The 25,067-nt window shown below is 38.7% G+C and overlaps 1 protein-coding gene across 2 annotated transcripts in view; it reads left to right on the top strand.

Moving 5' to 3' along the window:
• Nucleotides 1-25,067, top strand: part of PAK3 (p21 (RAC1) activated kinase 3) — a 117,783-nt gene that overhangs the window by 67,051 nt on the left and 25,665 nt on the right. For both annotated transcript variants that reach the window (XM_065917007.1, XM_065917006.1), the window contains one exon: nucleotides 6,130-6,193. In XM_065917007.1, the coding sequence (XP_065773079.1) occupies nucleotides 6,130-6,193 (64 nt within the window). The remainder of the gene's footprint in view (nucleotides 1-6,129; nucleotides 6,194-25,067) is intronic.

Here is a 25,067-nt window from a genome sequence, read left to right as displayed (position 1 = left end):
TCATTTTACAGATCAGTGAAAGTAAGCCTCAAAAAGCTAAAGTTACCAGATCACCAAACTAATCTGTGATGTAGCCAGAGTTGGAATTCAAATCTCTTTGCCTTTGAAGCTTGTATTATTTCCATTATTCAGTTTGCTTCTGCGTATGCTGGCTGTCTCTGTGTAAAAGGGATGAATAAAAGAAAGAATTGCCTGGATAATTTCAGTTCACGTATTCTTGGAATACTTAATGCCTTAGTTTTCTTTATTTTACACATCCTATTATATCAGATTTTAAAAATATGACAGCCTTGCTTTAGTAAAAATTATTATTTGATACTTATTACAAATCTCAATAGATTTATTATAATGTAGGCACAGCCCATGTCAAAGTGGACTCCATTATAAGCGGGGAAAGTGGGAAGGGTGACTTCACCTTCAGTCTCAGGAATCTGATTACTGTGAGGTGGGTAGCCCAGACCACAAAGCTGTCAGGCTGTTCTTCCATGCAGATAGCAATTGTGAGGGCCAGCCCTTGGGACCATTCATTAATGGCTGAAATGAACAGATCATCTTTCAGTTTTACACAGATGGATAGCCTGGGTCTGGCTTGTTCATTGTGGTCTGGTCTGAATCTGATGGAAAATAAAGAAACCCCTACATTTTACTGAATTTTTTCAAAAGGTGCTGACTGTCAGCAAAATTGTGCAATCCTAGAAATTGGTTTCGGGCTTCCCTCCTCTGGGCCCCACACCTCCTTCTCTCGCCGCCCCCCACCCCAGCTGAAATTTCCCACTGAAAATTCTTTCTCTTAATATACCCTCAAATAGAGCCAGTATGAGTTTAGAGAGTTCTTTTGTTTTTTGTTTGATTGTTTGCAGAAATCAGAATGTTCATTATGCCAAAGAGAAAATCTTTTCATGGTTGGACAGCTTAGTTTATTTGATATGTAGGACAATATATTGATTGACTTTTCTGTCACTGAAACTGCATCATGAGCCCCATTTTTAAATACTAGTATTTAGTGATTTCTTAAATCCATGTCCTTTAAAGTGAATGGTTTGTTTCTCATTTGGGAAATTGCTCTGGTTGGAAGTTTTTCTGGTATTGCTATCATTTTTTCCTTTTGATTTTGACTGGCTGATTTTCATCACTTTGTGCCTATTGTGTCACAATGTTTTTTTAATCCTATCTTTAGTATAAATTATGAATACAAATTATAATGGCTCTGATGAAAGAGGTCACTGTAAAAGCTTGTTTTGTAATTCAGAATTGTAAACAAGGTTTCCTGTTCACTTGCTTTGCATCAGTAGATGGCAGCACACACTCTCCTGTGACTGGTAATGGACGTGGGGGAGCCATTTTATTTGAATAGCAGTTAAATTCAGAAGCAGGAGCGCATCAAAATGGTTGTCTTTTGGTAATTCTTATGGGACTTCCCTGATGGCTCAGCTGGTAAAGAACCTGCCTGACAATGCAGGAGACCTAAGAGATGTGGGTTCAATCCCTGGGATCCCCTGGAGAAGGAAATGACAATCCACTCCAGTATTCTTGGCTGGGAAATCCCATGGACAGCGGAGCCTGGTGGGCTGCAGTCCTTGGGGTCGCAAAAGAGTCAGACACGATCGAGCATGTGCACACATATACACACAGTCCTTATGAAAGGATTCATTCCCAGTTTTTGTTATTGTTGTTTTTATCCTGCATACCACAGAAATAGAAGTTGAATCATTTACTACCATAAAACATTGTTAACTAATGCCTGCCAATTGGATTTGGTCATAATTCAGAAAGTGGCTTGGGCTGAAGCTTACTTAATTTTGTTCAGTCTACAGAAAACTGTTTGCTCAGCAACTTATAATATAACTTTCTTAGAATACTTTAAACTATTAATAAAACTATGGTTTGAAGTGACTTTAAAATCATCATTTCACTAAAAAAAAATTAAGCTCCAGATCCTTACTAACCATTAATAGCTAGCTTGAATAAGAGTAGTTCACAGTGATATAGAAATCTGGGAGGCAATTTGAAAAATGAAATAGCAACTCAGGAATCATTAAATTGGTGATAGATGTAACTCAAGTAAAATACATCTCTGTCTTAAAATATGGGGCATTTACAAAATGAAATTCCTAATTTTATTTGTTTTTAATTCAACAGATATTTATTGAGTAACCAATGTATTCCACACACAGCTTTATATGAAGAAGCACTGGGGATACAGAGATGCATAAGACATGGCTCCTGTCCTTAAGACATGATCTATAAGGGGATGTCAAATACATAGATGTAGATAGAAGGATGATGGCTTAAGTACAAAGAAGGAGAGCAAGAACAAAAGCAAGAAAAAAGCAAAAGTGTCAGAAAGAGAGAGCGAGAAGGTGCAATAGTAGTACAGAGAAGTTATTAACTTTATTCCAAAAAATCAAGGAAGACTTCCTAGAAGAGGCTTAACTGAAGCTGAGTTGAAGGATGCATAAGAACTTGCCAGGAAGAAAACTTAGAAGGACATTCTAGGCAGAGACTAGCACACAAAGGAGGTATAAAGGCATATGCTTGGGAATGTTAACTCATTCAATACCACCTGAATATAGAATTGGTGGTAGATGTTGGTACTAGAATTTTAAGAGAAGAAGCCAAATCACGTAGCAGGATCTGATCATGAGCTGCAAGTTGTTCATTTTGGTGAGTGCAAAAGGTTCTAGTGGGGGAGATGAGATGGAGAATGACACAGGAACCAGATATGAAGGACCTTGGATTCCATGCCAAGGTGTTTGAGCTTTACCCTGTAGGTGCTGGGGAAACCTCGAGGAACCCTGAACCGGAGAATCACATGATCAGGTCTGTACTTGGAGCATACTGATAGAGGTGTGGAGACTAGACTCAAGTCGGTGAAGGCTGAAAATTTTGAGTCCAGTTAGGAGGCTGTTGGAATAGTTCAAACAAAAATAAGGGCCCACCTAGAACAGTAGTAATGAGGAAATGATAGATTCAAAGGTATCTAGGGGATAAACAGAGATAGGCCCAGGACTCAGTAGAAAATTCCATGTGGAGATGAAGGTAAGGGATGAGTCAAGGTGATTACCAGATCTCTGACTTGGGCTTCTGATAAGTGGAATGGTAGTACCATTGACTGAGATTGGGAATACAAAAGGAAAAACCTTGCAATAACTCACATATGGTAAGTCTTCTTTAACCTAACTGGAACATGAACTTGCTTGTCTTACAAAAAACAAACAACAACAAAAACCTAACCACCATGGATGAACTACCCATGAGTGAAACATTTATTGTTTTTTCAAGTATACTATGTACTGGTAATTCTGAATTAAATTGTTCACTAGCCCAGAAAGTAGTTCATGTCTAAATTAGCACAAAGTATTATCTGTAGCACACAGTTTAGCTCTGGAATACATATTTTCTTGTTCACATTCATTTGGTTAACGGATTCAGTGGAAGTCATTGTTCTGGGCACTGAAGTTACCAGAATGAAAAGACAATGTTCTGGCCCTCAGAAAGAAGCATGTATGGGACTTCCCAGGTGGTGCTAGTGGTAAAGAACCTGCCTGCCAATGCAGGAGATGTAAGAGAAGCGGGTTCGATCCCTGGGTAGGGAAGATCCCCTAGAGGAGGGCTTGGCAACCCACTCCAGTATTCTTGCCTGGAGAATCCCAGGGACAGAGGAGGGGCCTGGCGGGCTACAGTCCATGGGGTCACACAGAGTTGTACACAACTGAAATGACTTAGCACGCACACAAGCCTAATTAGAAGGATCAGAGAAGAATTCACAAGGGATGACTTGATATTATACTTACATAATAAATAGGAATTCATGGAATTGATAAGAAAGGGAAAGGGGGAGCATGTTCAAAGACCAGAGCCTTGGATAGTGATGGTGTTGCTAGGATATAAACTAGGAAGGTTGGAGAGGAGAGGAATAATATAAGGTTAGGCTTGATTGGGTAGGAGCTAGATGCTGCTCGATGATAAAGGGCCTTCTATGCCAGACAAAAAAATTGAACTTGATCCTGCAGTAAGGAGGAACTTTTGAGGATTTATGGATAATGGAGTGAAATCACTCTGAGGTAGGCTGACCTTACATCTCAGTTTACCCAAGACAGTCTTGGTTTATGAATTATATGGTTACCCTATTCCAGAGGCATTGTGGAAAAGGAATAAGAGAAGGCAGAGTTTAGAGTTAGGTAATGACTAGGACAAATGTTTGGACAATAGATATTGAGGGCCTAAACAATGTCAGTGGCCATGGGCATGAAGAGGAGAAAATGGATAAGAGTGACAATTAGCAGATAGACTCCATAATTAGATCATGGGTATAAATCTTGTTTTACTGATTCCACACTTCTTTGAATAGGGGCCATGTTAGTAAGATATAACTTAAAGGTAATGATACTGATGTTTAAGATAATTTAAAAGTACTGATACTGATACTGCAGTTCAGAGAGAAAAAGGAGAGCTGAAGGTATCCAGGTAAATGATTTCCTTCAAAGTTGTCCTCTTGCAAACTTATTCCCATGATGCTGCTATGGCACAGAATTTTCCTGTACCTATTTGAACATTGCATTGAAGAGTCAATGTCATTTCCTTTAGATTCATTCTGAGTAATGGCAAGTATTGATCCTCTGAGTAGTGGATTTGATATTTTGAACTTGTAAAACCAGTATTTTTTCCCAGAGCCAAATAGGATAAATGAATGGTTTTCTTGTGTGGTTTGTCAACTTATTCCACAGTGTTTGAAACAAAAACAGTAAATAGATAAGTGCTTGCCCGGGGATGAATTGGTAAGCAAAGAAGGAATACAGAGTGACTGCTAACCCATACAAGATTTCTTTTTAGAATGATAAAAATGTTCTAAAATCAGATTATGGTAAAATTTAGTAAATTTGTGCAAGCCTAAAGATTTACTCAAAGCCATTTAATTGTGCACTTTATTTTTTTTTTCATTTATTTTTATTAGTTGGAGGCTAATTACTTCACAACATTGCAGTGGATTTTGCCATACATTGACATGAATCAGCCATGGAGTTACATGTATTCCCCATTCCAATCCCCCCTCCCACCTCCCTCTCCACCCGATTCCTCTGGGTCTTCCCAGTGCACCAGGCCCGAGCACTTGTCTCATGCATCCAACCTGGGCTGGGGATCTGTTTCACTATAGATAATATACATGCTGTTCTCTCGAAACATCCCACCCTTGCCTTCTCCCACAGAGTCCAAAAGTCTGTTCTGTACATCTGTGTCTCTTTTTCTGTTTTGCATATAGGGTTATCATTACCATCTTTCTAAATTCCACTGGAGCCCATTATACAGAGTGAAGTAAGCCAGAAAGATAAAGAACATTACAGCATACTAACACATATATATGGAATTTAGAAAGATGGTAATAATTGTGCACTTTAAATGAGTGAACTTGATGGTATGGAAATCATATCTCAGTTAAACTGTTAACAATGTTTTGAATGCTAGCAGGGTCCTAGGTTCAAGGATGTGTGGAGATTTTTAAGATTTTATTTTATAATTATACAATTTTTTAATTGAAGTATAATTGTCTTACAATATTATATTACTTTCAGGTGTCTGGGGAATGTATGTTTTTTTTTTAAAAAAAACAACAAGCCTCATTACTAAACTGTGTTCTTTATTAAACCTATCCCCATCCCCCATTGCCCTTAGTATAGTATTGGGTACATATTAATTGCTCAAGAGATATTTATCCAGCAGAACTGAATGTGCTGCAGAATTGAATGTACTCAACTTCACTGTAATTCAGAGAAGATAGTGATTTTATTAAATACTGTGTTCAAGTCCTTAGATGTTTTTATCTTCTAATCTACAGTATCCTTTTATGAGAACTTTTTTATAAATGTTGGGTTATGATTAGTTCTTTTTGTTTCCCAAACATCATCAATTTTGAGTATAAACATCTGGGTTATTACTACTAGTTTAATTAATATATTACTGTTTATTACTTTAATAAAATGTATCATTATCCATATAAATTTTAGAAACCATATGAAAATGTTTCTCTAACATTTTGTCATTGGCTCTAGCATCTTAAATTTTAGTATTAAATAGAGGCAAATCAATCAATTTAAATGTCTCTCTCTCTCTTTCTTCCCTCCCTCCCCTCAGGAAGCATTGTAAGTGTTGGTGACCCAAAGAAAAAATACACAAGATTTGAAAAAATAGGTCAAGGGTAAGTGATTATATATATGAAAACTGTGTGTGCATGCTTGCATGCACATTAGCTTATAGGAAAACTCCTGCCCCCTCTACATCTGTATGGATGTTATGCTTAAGATCCTGTTTCATTGTCAAACTGTAAAGTGACAGGTTGTGGGAAAGGTCCTTATTGAATGATCTAGAGGTGAGCAGAGTTGATGGATTGAGTAAGGAAGAAATAGATTAGTAATCCCTGAATGGGATGGAGTTCATCATTTTCACCCAGTATGCTTATAAGAATGGCCCTGCTGCCAGAGATTTGGTTCAGAAGTCTGGAGTGGGGCCTAATAACCTGAACTTTGGAGCCGTTTCCTCAAATAATCCTGACCCATCAGCTAGACCTGGAAACCAGGGGGTTAAATCATTCACTGGAGTTAAAGGTGGGAGTCACCAGTTCTACAAGTCAGCTGTAAATAGACATGTTTCTCAAGCCTCGATGTGAAACTAAGCAGGAGTGCCTGAGTAGGCAGCCGGCTTTGAAATAGGAAAATGTTCTGTTTAAAGAGAAATGAAGCATTCTAAAGGGGTGTCCTTTAAGGGGAAATGAGACAAGATATTGGGTTGGCCAACAGGTTCGTTTGGGTTTTTGGTAAGATGTTACACAAAATCCCAAACAAACTTTTTGGACAATACAATATTTAGGTATACCAACTCCTATATGCCAGGAACCAAGATGGCACCCCAGAGGTCTCCTGACTGAGACCGGGGCTGGGAAGAAAGGGATACAGATGATATACCTGCAAAATTGTGCTATCCCCTCAGCTAATGGAGTCTGTTTTCAGGTAAGAGAATGTAGGATTTCTTCAGCCACCTCACTGCTTTTCCTGGGATTCTTAGGTTCAGAAAATTATATATTGTATATAAGTTGGACTATTTTTTGTGATTTTTATATTTTATTTCTTTCTCCCCCTGCCCCGCCCAACTTTTGTACTAACGTGTCTTTTGAAATTGCCAGCTTATGTCAGGAAATGAGGGAAAGGATTCATTAGACATTTTGACTAGAGGATAAGAGGGACACTCGGGGATTGTGCCTGGTGGGAATCAAGGTGAGAAGACCCTAAGAGGGAGGCAGAAACTCAGGGAGAAATATATGGCAGTGTCTTCTTCCAATGGAAACCATAATGGTGATGCATTTGAACTTTCTAGAGAGTAAAATATATACCTGTTCATGCTCTTGCTTCATTCCTCATCATTTGATGTCACTGGTATTCTCACTTGCTCATTTAAAAAGAGTTTTGTGGTGTCTAGAGGTCCCCTAAAACTTAACAAGTCAAATAGTAGTCCTGCCCATTGCTCTAGGACAGTGCTGTCCAGTAGAACTTTCCAGGATGGTAGAGATGGTCTACATCTGCACTGTCCTATGTGGTAACCACTAACATTTGTCTGTATAAAAGTGAAAGTTGCTCAATCATGCCCAACTCTTTGCAACCCCATGGACTAGGGAATTCTCCAGGCCAGAGAGAATGCTGGAGTGGGTAGCCTTTCCCTTCTTCAGGGGATCTTCCCAACTCAGAGATCGAACCCAGGTCTCCCACATTGCAGGTGGATTCTTTTTTATTTTTTCATTTATTTATATTAGTTGGCAGCTAATTACTTTACAATAATGTAGTGGTTTTTGCCATACATTGACATGAATCAGCCATGGATTTACATGAGTTCCCCATCCTGAACTCCCCTCCCACCTCCTTCCCCATCCCATCCCTCTGGGTCATCCTAGTGCACCAGCCCTGAGCACTTGTCTCATGCATCCAGCCTGGACTGGTGATCTGTTTCACACTTGATAATATACATATTTCAGTGCTATTCTCTCAGATCATCCCACCCTCGCCTTCTCCCACAGAGTCCAAAAGTCTGTTCTATACATCTGTGTCTTTTTCTGTCTTGCATATAGGGTTATTGTTACCATCTTTCTAAATTCCATATATATGCGTTAGTATACTGTATTGGTGTTTTTCTTTCTGGCTTACTTCACTCTGTATAATGGGCTCCAGTTTCATCCACCTCATTAGAACTGACTCAAATGTATTCTTTTTAATGGCTGAGTAATATTCCATGGTGTATATGTACCACAGCTTTCTTATCCATTCATCTGCTGATGGGCATCTAGGTTGCTTCCATGTTCTGGCAATTATGAACAGTGCTGTGATGAACATTGGGGTGCACGTGTCTCTTTCAGATCTGGTTTCCTCGGTGTGTATGCCCAGGAGAGGGATTGCTGGGTCATATGGCAGTTCTATTTCCAGTTTTTTAAGAAATCTCCACACTGTTCTCCATAGCGGCTGTACTAGTTTGCATTCCCACCAACAGTGTAAGAGGGTTCCCTTTTCTCCACACCCTCTCCAGCATTTCTTTATCAGCTGAGCCACAAGGGAAGCCCAAGGATATTAGAGTAGGTAGCCTATCCCTTCTCCAGCATATCTTCCCAACTCAGGAATCGAACCAGGGTCTCCTGCATTGCAGGCGGATTCTTTACCAACTGAGATATCAGGGAAGCTATGGAGCACTTCAAATGTGTCTAGACTAACTGAGAGCTATTTATTTGCATAAATTTATTTGTTCACACATTTATTGAATACCAACTATATGCCAGGCACTATGCTAAGTGCAGGAGAAACAGAGCTTGCTAATGATAGTGTGGGCTTTCAAGGAATTTATAATCTATAGTGATGAATGCTTGAACAGGCTAAATAGGATACTTTGGGTGACATGCCTACTCAATTCACCAAAGTGTAGGGCACGATTGGCTTCTGTAGCCATTATTTCCCACCTGGAGTTTTCCTTCTTAGCTTCTAGTGAACTGGTTGTTTTATTTAAGTTAGGAAGCTATGCCTTCTCAAGTCCATGTATCAATACAAACCTTAACTCACTTTCTTTTTGTCCAAAAGGTTAACACCATGTGGCAGGTTAAAAAACACAATATTATGTACTAAGGGAACTTGAAAGGGAAAAGTTACCTTTTAGATTTTATTTTAATTGAATTGGGTTCTTTGATGGAGCTAACATTGCAAAGTGAAACACAATCCATAGAGAAATAGCATTCCAGATCTTTGCTGTCCAGTATGGTAGCCATGTAGCTATTGAGCCCCTGAAATGTAACTAGTTCAAATTGAGATATACTGTAATTATAAAATAGGCACCTGATTTCGAAAAGTTACTATGAAATAAATGATGCAAAATACCATAGTAATAAGGTTTATATTGATTATATGTTGAATTGATATTTTAATATGTGTTAAGTGAAATATGTTGTTAATATTAATGTCACCTTTAAGCTTTTTAAAATATAGTTTCCCCCCAAATTTAAAATATGGCACATGTTAATATGTTTAATGGACAACACTGCCCTAGTTGTAGGTTTAAATGGGAGCTTTTTATTTGTTTATAAAGTGTTTTTTTCAGAGTTGTCTTTTGGGGCATGAAAGATGTTATAATTTTGTTTTGATTCCTTATTCTCCCTAAGACCCAACCGAGCCAAAAACATCACTGAATTTAGAAAAGAAAAAAGTAAGAGATGGTTTTAAATATCTCCCAGATACCAGGTAATGAAGCAAGACTGATTTCTCCAAGAACAAAGATTAGGCTGCCAAGCTATTTTGCATACCAAAGAGATTTCCCCTCCTGGATGATATTTGTGCTTCTAACCTCTGAAGGTGCAAAAGGAGAGTTCTCTATTTCTGCATACCTTTTAAAGCTTTTGCAATCTAAAATGAAAAATCAAAGCAGAAGTCGTGCTTGCCACTGCAGAAAGATTTAACGTCCCAACAAGTTCATCATTATCAAGAATGATGAAACTGGCAGATAGTTCACTCACAGACCACATTCAGCTTTTAAATAAGCCCTTAGAGGGTAGGGAGTCTTTTTTTTTGGGGGGGGGAGTTCTCAATTTACCTAATTTTATTACAGTTATATTTGATTAGGCTTCATATTCAAAATATTAATTTGCTCTAACCAGCATTATTTTACAGGGAGGAGTCGAATTGGCCCCAAGCTATTTGGTTTTACATTTTCTATTGCCTAAATATTGATGGTTCCCCCAAACCTATCCCTTTCTCTGCATTCTTTTTTTATTAATTTTAATTTTTAATTGGAGGATAATTGCTTAACAAAGATGTATTGGTTTCTGCCATACAACAGCGTAAATCAGCCATAAGTACATGTATATGTATATATGTATGTATCTCCCTTCTCTCATGAGTCTCCCTCCCACCTTTCCCCCAGGACTCTTTTTGATTTATCGTTTTTATAGCCTTTTATTGTCTAGCATAGTCCTTTTGTACTTAGCAAATCCCCCTAAAACAGTTTTAATCAACAGCCAGAGTTCATTTGGCCAAGCTCAGAGATTTATATAGCTTCCCCTGTCTGCTTTCCCCATTTCTCTGGATCTGTTTTTGCCCCAATAAATATTTGTTGAACTAATAAAAATGTTTGTCTTTCTAGCTCTCCCTTTCTTCTGTCCTGTCTTTTCCTGAGTATATGCATGTCTTTCTAGCTCCTTCTGTCCCTCTCTTTTATTTCCAGTGTGTCTTCAACTGTTTCTCATAATGACTAGATCAGCCTCACATTCTCCTTTGGCTTTATGGTTATTTGTGTGTGTCACATATCTGTCTTTTTTTTATCCATGTTGATTTCACCTTCTGCCCATTTTCACATACACACCCAACTAAAATGGTCATCATATAAAATCAAGATGTATTTACATAGCTATTAAAGATGTAAGCTAGTAACTTAAATCTATTTATTTACTCTAACTCTATCATTTATTTAATAAACTCATTTTTTTTCATTTTTGAGTAGATTTTTACTCTCTTCCTAATTTTAAAGGGAATTAGCAAAATATTGATTTATTTCTGTCTAGACCAGGAAAAAAAACACTTAAATTAATTTTCCTTTTACTTAAATTGCTCTCAATGGATTTTCCCATGAAATATTGACCCAAATTAGATAAACTAGATTCTACTCTCAATATATGGGCTTCCTTGGTGGCTCAGTGGGAAAGAATCTGCCTACAACTCAGGAGATGCAGGTTTGATCCCTGGTTGGGTAGAACCCCTGGAGAAGGAAATGGCGACCCACTGCAGTATTCTTGCCTGGGAAATCCCATGGACAGAGGAACCTGGCAGGCTACAATCCATGGTGTCACAAAGAGTCAAACATGACTGAGAGACTAAACAACAACAATTATCAATGTATAGAGTTTTTATTTTCTTTTCAAGCTTATAGAGTTTGGGTTTTTTAAAAAATTGTTTTGCTTTACCTACTATGATGGTGACATTCAAACCTGTGTCATTAACCATTTGGTGCTAGGAATAATCAGCCCAGTATTCCATTTTTAGCTGCCTGGAGCACAACAGCTTACTATTGGGAGCCAGATTTGAGAGGAACCTCTCCATTAATCACCCTCATCTACTTGGAAAATGAAAATTTTTCCAGTATGGGTTCCTGCTCTCCCAGCATTCAGGCCTGGGGCCAGAGTATTGGACTTCATCTCTCATAAATCAAATTCATAATTGCATGTCCAATCATTTGAGGCCATAGCTGTGACTTGAAGGCTAAAAATGACATTATTTGATCAGATTTGCTGTGAAAAGTATCTTATAAGTGGTTACCAAATCTAAGTATTTAGAACAGATGTATGTATAGTTTAAAAAGAAACAGAAAGAAAACAGGACTGGTACCCCACAAATTATCATTAACTTGACAATATGAGTTTCTCAGAAATATATCTGGAGGAGATTTAAGCATCTTCACTGTCTAGGACAGTTATAGAAGAGAACTTGTTTAATAAATGAGGTAGGGTGAGACACCAAAATTAAATATTGATTTTCAGTCAACAGCTGTCGTTGGCTCACCTGTGCAACTCCTGAATAAGCAGTAGCTGTGTAACAGAGGGCTGAATTTGTGAACATGGCAGCTGTTCGAACAGATTTCTCATTAATATATTTGAATTCATTTTAACGTCTTTCCTTAAACGAGAGTGCACTGAAAATAAACCTTTTTTCTCTTTCAAGTTTCTGTTTGTTTTCTATTCAACATTTTAATAGAAAAATATTTTTCAGGAAGCAGCTCAGAGGAAATGGTTTGGATCCAGTTTAACAAATAACGTGTTTCATTCAGCGAGCTTTTGTCAAGGGTCTACTATGTGGAATGCAGAGTAGTTGTTAAGAACTAGGTTCTAGGAGTCAACACAGACCTTACTAGCTCTCAGAACATTTTACACAGAGAAATGGAGAGTTGTATTAAGAAATAACCTGGACCGCCTCACTCCCAGATGCATCTACCTTTCCCCCATCTTTATCCACACATTCTTCTTTTCTTCACTGTCATCTCCCTCACAAATTGCTCTCTGGCTGTTGCAGCCCTAACATCTTTTCTATGTCCTTCTGAATCCTCCAGCTTAGATCTGCACGGGCATATCTATACCACTTATATCTTAGCCTGTCTAGACATATAAAATTGGTTGAAATTCTGAAATCCATGGTGAAATAAAGGGGAACTATTTGGAAAGTTTGAAGAGAATGAAAGCCCAGATTCTGAAGTCAGAAGGCTATTGGCAAGGTATTTAGTTTAAGCACCAGTTCTCAGTCATAGTAAGCAGAATTCACATACCTTATAAGGTTGTGAGAAATGAATGAGAGAAGATATTTAAAGTGCTTTGCACAGTATGTAGCACATAGTGAAGGGCTCTAGAAATGATAGTTATTTTTAGGGGTAAAAGTCACACTCACAGCTAGCAAAATACAGTAATTATTATAAATAATTACTAAGAGCTATGGGAACAGGGAGAAGGGAACAGATCTTTTATAGCCAGGGGACAGGTATGATGAAGAATTCTTCGAGGAGGATGCGATTGAATATTGGGATTTAACAAGTAGAGATTATAGCAAGTTTTAGTTGAAGAAGATCAAGTGAACACCTGCTTCAGTCTGTAGGTTTCATTCATTTTGATATCCCTGGGACCTGCAATAATGTCTGGCATAGAGTAAATATTCAACAAGCATTGGATGAATGCATACTGAAAAGACTAGAAGAATTAAATCAAGAATTCCAGTTCTATAGACAGTCAAAAGTATATTTTGGCAGGGAAGTTAACAGGACATAATGCTAGAAAGATCAGTCAGGGCTATGTTATGAAACACATTGAGAGATATAAGCAATACTGTGTTTTTTCTTTGTTTGAGCTTAATTCTTTTAAGTAGGTAGTACTTGGACATGGTAGAAGATACAGAGGAGTAGACAGTGAAAAGTAAGTGTCCCTCCAACCCTTTCCCCTCAGCCTCTCAGTCACCTTGCATGAAGGAAACGTCCAGAAAGAAAATATTTTATTCCTAGTTACAATTACCCATTTATATGACATTAGGATGATTGTCTTCTGAATCTATCCTGTAGGTGTAGATTTAGATCTTAACAATAACTCTATACTATACCACTTTTAAAAATCTCTGTTACGTTTTTCAGACTTACACAAGAGTAGAGAAAATTGTATAGGAATAGGACCTCCCATATTCTTATCATCCAAATTCAACATTTATTATTATTTTTAATATAATCACCATGCCATTATAACATGTATAAAAATTTAACATCGAACACCCAGTTGATAATCAAGAGTTGGCCATTTGTCTCAAAAATGCAGTTTTTGTGGAAAGTCCACCTTCACTTATAGAAGTCCACTTTCATTTATGGAAAGTCCACTTTCACTTTCCATAAAAACTGCATTTTTGAGACAAATGGTCAACTCTAGATTATCAACTGGGTGTTTGATGTTAAATGTTTATACATGTTATAATGGCATAGTGATTACATTAAAAATAATAATAAATGTTGAATTTGAGTGTTAAGAATATGGGAGGTCCCATACAATTTTTTCTACTCTTGTATAAGTCTGAAAAATGTAACAGAAGTTTAGGTTGATTTATTTGTTCAAATCAGTATCCAAAAAGGTTCACATATCACATTTGGTTGTGTCTCTTAAATCTCTGTACTCTAAGCAGCGGTACCCAACCTTTTTGGCACCAGGGACTTGTTTCATGGAAGATAATTTTTCTACAGACTGATGGTGAGGGGACAGTTTCAGGATGATTCTCATAAGGAGAGCACAACCTGGATCCCTTGCATGCACAGCTCACAGTAAGTTTGCACTCCTGTGAGAATCTAATGGTGCCCGCTGATCTGACAAGAGGCAGAGCTCAGGTGGTAATGCAAGTGATGGGGAGAAGCTGTAAATACAGATGAAGCTTCACTTGCTCACCTGCCACTAAACTGCTGTGAAGCCAGTTCATAATGGGCCACCAACTGGTATCAGTCCATGGCCTAGGTACCCTGCTCTAAAGCATCTCCTTTCTTTTACTGCTGCCATTTACTTACTGAACAAACTCATCAGCATCTTGTATAGGCACTTTGTGGATTTGTCTATTGGTTATATTTGATTCCATTTACCTTGCTTCCATATTTCTTGTATTTCCTATAAATGAAAGTTAGATCTAGATGCTTAATTAGGCTCAGGTTCAGTTTGGGGTAAGATTTATTTGTCGGTGGTGCTCTGTGTTTCATAGTATATTATATCAAGAGGTTCAGTATCTGTCCCATGTTTTAGTGATGAGTAGATCAAAAGACTCACTGGGTGATTGTCCCCTCCAATGCAAATTTTGTCATCAGCCTTTCATCTAATGGTTCCATCTATTGATAATTATTGCCCAAATCAATTATTTCATTAGAGGTTACAGAATGGCTGTTTTTTAAATTTTAACATTCCATCTACACTTATCAGTTAAAATACTTATGTTAAAAAGAACATTGTCTCTCTAGCTGGGGAGTCTTTGGTTACCTTGAAATACAGCTCATGCAGGGAAGTCAAGATACATGCTTAATTTTTAAATTGCCATTTTTCAGTGTAACATATTGGTACTCAAGCTACTTCTAAAGGTGTTCAATGAGAGGTATTTTGATTTAAGTAGGAGAGGGAAGTATTCTCTTTTATTTAAAAAAATCTTTATAAACTCATGCGAGTTTTATGTTTTCAGTCCGTTTCAATTCATCTATTACTGTTTTTGATGGTCAAACTGTCCCGTCTTTACCTACTGGGAGCCCTTTTCTTTTTTTTTTTTTTTTTTTTTTTTTAATATTATTTTATTAGTTGGAGGCCAATCACTTTACAACATTTCAGTGGGTTTTGTCATACATTGGCATGAATCAGCCATATAGTTACACGTATTCCCCATCCCGATCCCCCCTCCCACCTCCCTCCCCACCCGACTCCTCAGGGTCCTCCCAGTGCACCAGGCCCGAGCACCTGGGAGCCCTTTTCATTGCATTCATTTTGTTTTTTGGTTTATTTTTTTAATTAAAAAAATTTATTAGAGTAAAATTGCTTTATAGTGTTGTTTTGGTTTCTACTATACAGCAAGATGATTTAACTATACATATTCATATATCCCCTCTTTCATAGATTTCCTTCCCATTTAAGTTGCATTAAGCTTGGATGTGACCTTTAAAAAGTTTGTTTTTATATTAACACCTGCATTTATGAGGTCATTCCTTAAGAAATAATTTATTTACATCCTTTCTTTCCAATTCTGACAGATACTCTTTATGAGCATCCAAAACCAGCGTTGATTGAGAATATTTCCACTTACTGTGTCTCTCCTAAACTGTACTTTGTGGATAAAAATAAATGGGTATGGAGAATTACTATATTACATAAACAATTTTATAAGGATATGAATAAAAGGCCATTCCCTTTTTTTCTGAGGGAAAAATTGGGAGAGAACCCCTTACCTTGTATTTGGGATATATGGTGCATTTCTCTGTGTGTGTGTGTGTGTGTGTGTGCAGGTGCAGGCTGTGCATATATTTTTAACACAAATGTTAACACACTGTGTATCTCCTTTGCTATCATGTGCCTATGTCTTAGAGATGGTTCCATCTTGGTGCTCCATTCTTTTTAACAGATGCACGGTGTTTTGCTGTTTAGATGTAGGAGGCCCAAATCGATAGACATTTAACTTGTTTCCAATATTTGCTACTATAAACAAATAAGCCATTTCATGCATATGTAAGTTTATCATTGGGATAAAATCCTAAAAGTGGAATTGTTACATTAAAAGATAAGTATATTTTTCATTTCCAAGTTGCCCTCCAGAGAGGTTGTTCCATTTAACACTCCCACCAACAATGTATGAGGGTGCCTCTTTGTCCACATTCTTGCCAACACAACCATGTTCAAATATGTGGGGTTTTAGTACAATAATGAAAATTGTCCCCACACTGATTTTCAAAGGAAAAAATGTTTAAGAAAGATATTCTAACAAGAAATTATGTGTCAAAAGAGAAGGCTATCCTGAAGAATCCATTGGCCAATATAATCCATGTTTGTACTATACCACAGTATCTTTGTTGTATGTCATGTCTCTTCATATATTAGATCAACCATGCAGCTCAATTTGTCAGCAAGTGACAATGGGAGGATTTCTTGAAATCATTTTCTCCTATGCATAAAGATGTATATCTGATGCAAAGAAACTTTTGTCTACTCTCTGGATCTTTGCCAATCATATCATGTAGAATATGACCAGTTCGTCAGTAATTGCAAGCAAACATTTTTTGGAAGTCCCCCAGTCCCCATCCCTCTAAATTAACTTTAGTTTTAGTGCTTAAGCAAACAAATATATCACATTAAGTATTTTGCAGACTTATATCTTCTTATTATTGTAACATGACGTTCCCATATGAAAGACGAATACTTTTGAAACTTGTTTCTTCAAGGACTGGATGAATAACAGCTTGCTTTGCAAATATGACAAAGCAGTATTCAGCATAGAACTCAGGGACAAGTGCTGAGAATAATACCTCTGACTTGTTTTTCTTTGTTCGAGAAAATATTTGCAAGAGCAGAAGTGGTATCTCAAGGGCTTACAGAGGTGATTCTTTGGGTAAGACCACCCGCCCCCAAAGTGTTTGCTTCCTCATCGGATCTATTCGGAGCTGTACAAGACAGAACACTGGTATGAGGCACTAACTAGATGTAGTATGAGCTTCATAGTAGATTTTGTGATGAAGGGGATTGGAAACACATTAGCATATGTGAAGAACAGTGTTTATGGAGAAATGGAAGATGCTCTTTGTTCCACTTCAGTTCAGTTCACTTGCTCAGTCATGTCTGACTCTTTGTGACCCCATGGACTGCAGCATGCCAGGCTTCTCTGTCCATCCCCAATTCCTGAAGCTTACTCAAACTCAGGTCCATTGAGTCGGTGATGCCACCCAACCATCTCATCCTCTGTCGTCCCCTTCTTCTCCTGCCTTCAATCATTCCTGGCATCAGGGTCTTTTCAAATGAGTCAGTTCTTTGCATCAAGTGGCCAAAGTATTGGAGTTTCAGCTTCAACATCAGTCCTTCCAATGAATATTCAGGACTGATTTCCTTTAGGATGGACTAGTTGGATCTCCTTGCAGTCCAAGGGACTCTCAAGAGTCTTCTCCAACACCACAGTTCAAAAGCATCAATTCTTTGGCACTCAGCTTTCTTTATAGTCCAACTCTCACATCCATGCATGACTACTGGAAAAACCAAAGTTTTGACTAGACAGACCTTTGTTGGCAAAGTAATGTCTCTGCTTTTTAATATGCTGTCTAGGTTGGTCATAGCTTTGCTTCCAAGGAGCAAGCGTCTTTTAATTTCATGGCTGCAGTCACCATCTGCAGTGATTTTGGAGCCCCCCAAAATAAAGTCTGTCACTGTTTCCATTGTTTCCCCATCTGTTTGCCATGAAGTGATGAGATCTTAGATGCCATGATCTTAGTTTTCTGAATGTTGAGTTTTAAGCCAATATTTTCACTCTCCTTTTTCACTTTCATCAAGAGGCTCTTTAGTTCTTCTTCACTTTCTGCCATAAGGGTGGTGTCATCTGCATATCTGAGGTTATTGATATTTCCCCCAGCAATCTTGATTCCAGCTTGTGCTTCATCCAGTCCAGCATTTCTCATGATGTACTTTGCATATAAGTTAAATAAGCAGGGTGACAATATACAGCCTTGATGTACTCCTTTTCCTGTTTGGAACCAGTGTGTTGTTCCATGTCTGTTTCTAACTGTTGCTTCTTGACCTGCATACAGATTTCTTAAGAGGCAGGTGAGGTGGTCTGGTATTCCCATATCTTTCAGAATTTTCCACAGTTTGTTGTGATCCACATAGTCAAAGGCTTTGGCATAGTCAATAAAGCAGAAGTAGATACTTTTCTGAAACTCTCTCACTTTTTCGATGATCCAACAGATGTTGGCAATTTGATCTCTGGTTCCTCTGCCTTTTCTAAATCCAGCTTGAACATCTGGAAGTTCACAGTTTACGTGTTGTTGAAGCCTGGCTTGGAGAATTTTGAGCATTGCTTTGCTAGCCAGTGAGATGAGTACAATTTGCGTTAGTTTGAGCATTCTTTGGCATTGCCTTTCTTTAGGATTGGAATGAAAACTGACCTTTTCCAGTCCTGTGGCCACTGTTGAGTTTTCCAAATTTGCTAGCATACTGAGTGCAGAACTTTCACAGCATCATCTTTTAGGATTTGAAATAGCTTAACTGGAATTCCATATTCCACTAGCTTTGTTCATAGTGATACTTCCTAAGGCCCACTTGACTTTGCATTCCAGGATATCTGGCTCTAGTTGAGTGATCACACCATCATGATTATCTGGGTCATGAAGATCTTTTTTGTATAATTCTTCTGTGTATTCTTGCCGCCTCTTCTTAAATCTTCTGCTTCTTTTAGATCCATACCATTTCTGTCCTTTATTGTGCCCATCCTTGCATGAAATATTCCCATGGTATCTCTAATTTTCTTGAATAGATCTCTAGTCTTTCCCATTCTATTGTTTTCCTCTATTTCGTCGCATCGGTCACTGAGGAAGGCTTTCTTATCTCTCCTTGCTATTCTTTGGAACTCTGCATTCAAATGAGTATATCTTTCCTTTTCTCCTTTGCCTTTCACTTCTTTTCTTTTCACAGCTATTTGTAAGGCCTCCTCAGACAACTATTTTGCCTTTTTGCATTTGTTTTTCTTGGGGATGGTCTTGATCCCTGCTTCCTGTACAAGGTCAGGAACTTCTGTTAATAGTTCTTCAGGCACTCTGTCTATCAGACCTAATTCCTGAATCTTTTTCTCACTTCCTCTGTATAATCATAAGGGATTTGATTTAGGTCATACCTGAATGGTCTAGTGGTTTTCCCTACTTTCTTCAATTTAAGTCTGAATTTGGCAATAAGGAGTCCATGATCTGAGCCACAGTCAGCTCCAGATCCTGGTCTTATTTTTGCTCATGTATAGTATAGAGTTTCTCCATCTTTGGCTACAAAGAATAAAATCAATCTGATTTCAGTATTGACCATCTGGTGATGTCCATATGTAGAGTCTTCTCTTGTGTTGTCGGAAGAGGGTGTTTGCTATGACCAGTGCATTCTCTTGGCAAAACTCTATTAGCTTTTGCCCTGCTTCATTCTGTACTCCAAGGCCAAATTTGCCTGTTACTCCAGGTGTTTCTTGACTTTATCTTTTTTTTGCATTCCAGTCCCCTATAATAAAAAGGACATCTTTTTTGGGTGTTAGTTCTAGAAGGTCTTGTAGGTCTTTATAGAACCATTCAACTTCAGCTTCTTCAGCATTACTGGTTGCGGCATAGACTTGGATTACTGTGATATTGAATGGTTTGTCTTGGAAACGAATAGAGATCATTCTGTCGTTTGTGAGATTGCATCCAAGTACTGCATTTTGGACTCTTTTGTTGACTATGATGGCTACTCCATTTCTTCGAAGGGATTCTTGCCCACAGTAGTAGATATAATGGTCATCTGAGTTAAATTCACCCATTCCAGTCCATTTTAGTTTGCCGATTCCTAAAATGTTGACCTTCACTCTTGCCATCTCCTGTCGGACCACTTCCAATTTGCTTTGATTCATGGACCTAATATTCCAGATTCCTATGCAGTATTGCTCTTGATAGCATCAGACTTTACTTCCATCACCAGTCACATCCACAAGTGGGTGTTGTTTTTGCTTTGGCTCCATCTCTTTGTTCTTTCTGGAGGTATTTCTCCGCTGATCTCCAGTAGCATATTGGGCACCTACCAACCTGGGGAGTTCATCTTTCAATATCCTATCATTTTGCCTTTTCATACTGTTCATGGGATTCTCAAGGCAAGAGTACTGAAGTGGTTTGCCATTCCCTTCTCCAATGGACCATGTTTTGTCAGAACTCTCCACCATGACCCGTCCGTCTTGTGTGGCCCTCCACAGCATGGCTTAGTTTCTTTGAGTTAGACAAGGCTGTGGTCCATGTGATCAGATTGGTTAGTTTTTTGTGATTGTGGTTTTCATTCTGTCTCCCCTCTGATGGAGAAGGATAAGAAGCTTATGGAAGTTTCCTGATGGGAGAGACTGACTGAAAACTGGATCTTGTTCTGATGGGTGGGACCATGTTCAGTAAATCTTTAATCCAATTTTCTATTGATGGTTGGGGCTGTATTCCCTCCCCATTAATTGACCTGAGGCCAAACTTTGGTGCAAGTAATAAAGATAATGGAGACCTCCTTCTAAAGGTCCCATGCACGCACTGCTGCACTCAGTGCCCCCAACCCTGCAGCAAGCCACCACCGACCCACACCTCTACCAGAGACTCCTGGACACTCACAGGCAAATCTGGGTCAGTCTCTTATGCAGTCACTGCTCCTTTCTTCTGGGTCCTGGTGCCCATAAGTTTCTGTTTGTGCCCTCTAAGAGTCTGTTTCCCCAGTCCTGTGTAAGTTCTGGCAGCTCTGTGTTGGGGTTAATGGCGATCTCCTCCAAGAGAGCTTATGCCATACCCATGCTGCATCCTGACCCCTGCCCTTGCAGCAGTCCACTGCTGACCTGTACATCCACAGGAGACACTCAAACACAGTTCTGCTTAATACTCTTAAATGCACTGTGTTGTGTGCTGTCCCTTGTAAAGAATGATGACACCACTCAATCAGCCACCATTAGCAGAGGTTGCACTTCAAGTTGTTTTTTTCCAGCCACAGTAATGAGTTTGTATTAAGCCACCTGCCTTCCCTACCTTTTTCCTCTCTAGGCCCTCTTGAAACCAATGGTGCACACTGGGAAACAGTTGCTTAGACTTAATGTTGGAGTGAGTAGTTGAGAGTTAGCAGGCCTTTCCAGGGATTGAGCCTTGTAAATGTGGCCTCATTATCACTGGACTATAACCCACTGAGGTCCCTGGCCCCACACCCATAATGTGTTACAGCTCTATTTAAAATTAGATGACCGTGAATACACTGGGGAAAATCATGCCCTAGCTAAAGAACAAAAAATTGCCTGTTTATAATCCTAGTAGTTAAAAACTATCTCACCTGGCCCATTGCCACATTCTGTATACTTAAAAAGGTACTGAGATAACATGATTTTTGCACAATTTTATTTTTTTTTAATTTAGTGATAAATTTTTGAGTGACAAATTATAAGAAACTCTGAGTTTCTTCTTTTCTGCCAGCATTATTGCCCATTGTTACCATTCCTGAGCCCTAAGGCACTGTTATTTAGCCATTGTTTAGTTGCTAAATCATGTCTGACTCTTGCAAACCTATGGACTGTAACCCGCCAGGCTCCTCTGTCCATGGGATTCTCCAGGCAAGAATACTGGAGTGGGTAGCCATTCCCTTCTCCAGGGAGTTCTCTGGACCCAGGGATTGAACCCACCTCTCCTGCATTGGCAGGTGGATTGTTTACCACTGAGCCACCAGGGAAGCCCGTTAAAGAACATGTCTTACCAAAAAAGTAAATGTGTGGTAGTATTGAAAATATGATATCTATATATTTTTATATCAAACTCATTAATATAGTGAGACAGTTTCTACATAGAGGCTTACAAGGAGTACGTGTATCTTATATACTCAGCAGAAGATCATGTCTAGTCCTAAGAACTAATTCTAGGTCCAATTCACTCTTGGCTGCATGACCAATCTTAACTGATTCAAAAACAGGAAGAACCATCTTCTACAGTTCTTTCAAAGGAATCAAACTTATTGTTTCCAGTTCAGCTCAGTCTCTCAGTCGTGTTCGACTCTTTGCAACCCCATGAACCGCAGCATGCCAGATCTCCCTGTCCATCACCAACTCCCGGAGTTTACCCAAACTCATGTCCATTGAGTCGGTGATGCCATCCAACCATCTCATCCTCTGTCTTCCCCTCCCCCTCCTGCCCTCAATCTTTCCCAGCATCAGGGTCTTTTCAAATGAGTCAGCTCTTTGCATCAGGTGGCCAAATTATTGGAGTTTCAGCTTCAACATCAGTCCTTCCAATGAACACCAGGACTGATCTCCTTTAGGATGGACTGCTTGGATCTCCTTGCAGTAGTCCAAGGGACTCCCAAGAGTGTTCAACACCACAGTTCAAAAGCGTCAATTCATTGGCACTCAGCTTTCTTTATAGTCCAACTCTCACATCCATACATGACTACTGGAAAAACCATAGCCTTGACTAGATGGACCTTTGTTGACAAAGTAATGTCTCTGCTTTTTAATATGCTGTCTAGGTTGGTCATAATTTTCCTTCCAAGAAGTAAGCATCTTTTAATTTCATGGCTGCAGTCACCATCTGCAGTGATTTTGGAGCCCAAAAAATAAACTCAGCCGCTGTTTCCACTGTTTCCCCATCTATTTGCCACGAAGTGATGGGACTGGATGCCATGATATTAGTTTTCTGAATGTTGAGCTTTAAGCCAACTTTTTCACTCTCCTCTTTCACTTTCATCAAGAGGCTCTTTAGTTCTTCTTCACTTTCTGCCATAAGGGTGGTGTCATCTGCATATCTGAGGTTATTGATATTTTTCCCGGCAATGCTGATTCCAGCTTGTGCTTCCTCCAGCCCAGTGTTTCCCATGATGTACTCTGCATATAAGTTAAATAAGCAGGGTGACAATATACAGCCTTGACATACTCCTTTTCCTTTTTGGAACCAGTCTGTTGTTCCATGTCCAGTTCTAACTGTTGCTTCCTGACCTGCATACAGGTTTCTCAAGAGGCAGGTGAGCTGGTCTGGTATTCCCATCTCTTTCAGAATTTTCCACAGTTTATTGTGATCCACACAGTCAAAGGCTTTGGCATAGTCAGTAAAGCAGAAATAGATGTTTTTCTGGAGCTCTTTTGCTTTTTCAATGATCCAGTGAATGTTGGCAGTTTGATCTCTGGTTGTGTCCAGGGACATGTTAAATGGTTCACAATGGGGCACATGGACTAAGTGAATAGAAAATTAGAGACAAGAGAAATATTTTAGGGAAGCAGCTTAGCATAGTAGATACAAATGTGGGCTTTGGGAAGTACCACACATGCATTGTAAAAATCCTAAATTTCTGTAACAGAGCATGAAATGGTGGCTAAGACCATGGGCTGTGGATCAAACAGATGGATTTTTTAGCTCAGCTGCTGACCCTCTGTAACCTTAGGCAAGCTACTTACCATTTCCCAGTTCCCATTTCCTCATTAGTGAAAGAAAGATAATAGAACTTACCTCATAGGGTTGTATAGGGTGAACATTAAGTGAGCTCATCCATTTACAGAGAGCAGGCAGAATGTAAGGCTCAATAAATAATAGTCTTTTCTAGCAGCAGCAATAGAAGTCGAAGTAGATGTAAAAAATAGCCAACCTAAATGTGAATTAAACTCTTGACTATGATCTCATGAGTGTCAGATTTTATACTTATGAAACCTTAGATGTGATTAATGCCCTATCCTTCTTGCTTTCTCACTCTTATTCCCATGAAGCTCTCCTTGAACCTCTTTGAACCCTCTAGTCCTCTTTCCATTTTCTCCCAGAGCAAGAGCTTCGTCCTAGCCCCACTGGCCTACCCTTCTTTACTGCCTCTAATTTATTTCATTGCTGAAATCAGAGTAATTTATTTAAATTATAAGTCCTACCATATCACTGCTTTGGCAGCTGCTCATGATCATTGGTTGACATTGGCTCTGAGCAAGAAACATCAAAACGTAATGAAGATTGCTGATGCATAAACTGACTTGTCTTGAGAGGAAAAGGAAGAAATAGTGAATTGTTTGTTTCTTTTTGGACCCTTTAGGCTAGATGCCAGTGTTTCCATTTGAGTATTAAGTTCTTGGCCATGTCAGGAAGAAACTGTTGATAAAGCATCTAATGTGATGCCAAGAACCCAGCAGTACACATTACACTGTAATTGCTGATGAGGCCCAACGGTTGAGCAATCTATTGGTTTAATATTCTTGAATCATAGTTCACCAAACTCTGTGCTTCAGATTTCTCATCTGTAGTGAGGAGGTTAACCTGGATGATCTCTATATTCCCTTGGGTCCTGATAAGGCATGATTTCTTTATACCATCTGAAGGACTAAGGTTTGGAATGCACAAAATCCCCATCATAAACAAATGTTCTCCCTACAGCAATCTCGCTTCAGTATAACTGCAATAGGAGAATAAAAGGGATCAATGTAATTAAATGTCATAAAAACCAAACAGACGATGTTGACCATTTTAGCACCTCAGCCCCAGTATACTAGAGGATTAAGGGTTTTAACTGCCACCTTTGTCACTTTGATTTCTGCCATTCTTATCTCCTAAAGTGCTATGTGATACTGACTTTTTTTTTCTGTGAAAGTGATTAACAGATTTTGTAAAGATACCCAATGAGATACTTCAACATACCACAGCTATTGCAAAGTTTGTCTTTTTGGAATTACTGTGGCATCTTGTTGATACAAAGACTGTTTCTTTGTGACTACACACTATTGTGCATCAACTATTACAAGGAAAGTACTTCCCAACCTTACCAGCAAAGATTCCTTCAATTATTTGTCTTT

This window comes from Muntiacus reevesi, chromosome X (genome assembly GCF_963930625.1).
Source record: "Muntiacus reevesi chromosome X, mMunRee1.1, whole genome shotgun sequence".
Classification (NCBI taxonomy): Eukaryota; Metazoa; Chordata; class Mammalia; order Artiodactyla; family Cervidae; genus Muntiacus; species Muntiacus reevesi.
Note: the sequence above shows the minus strand (reverse complement) of the source record. Positions and strands in the feature narration are given on the sequence as shown.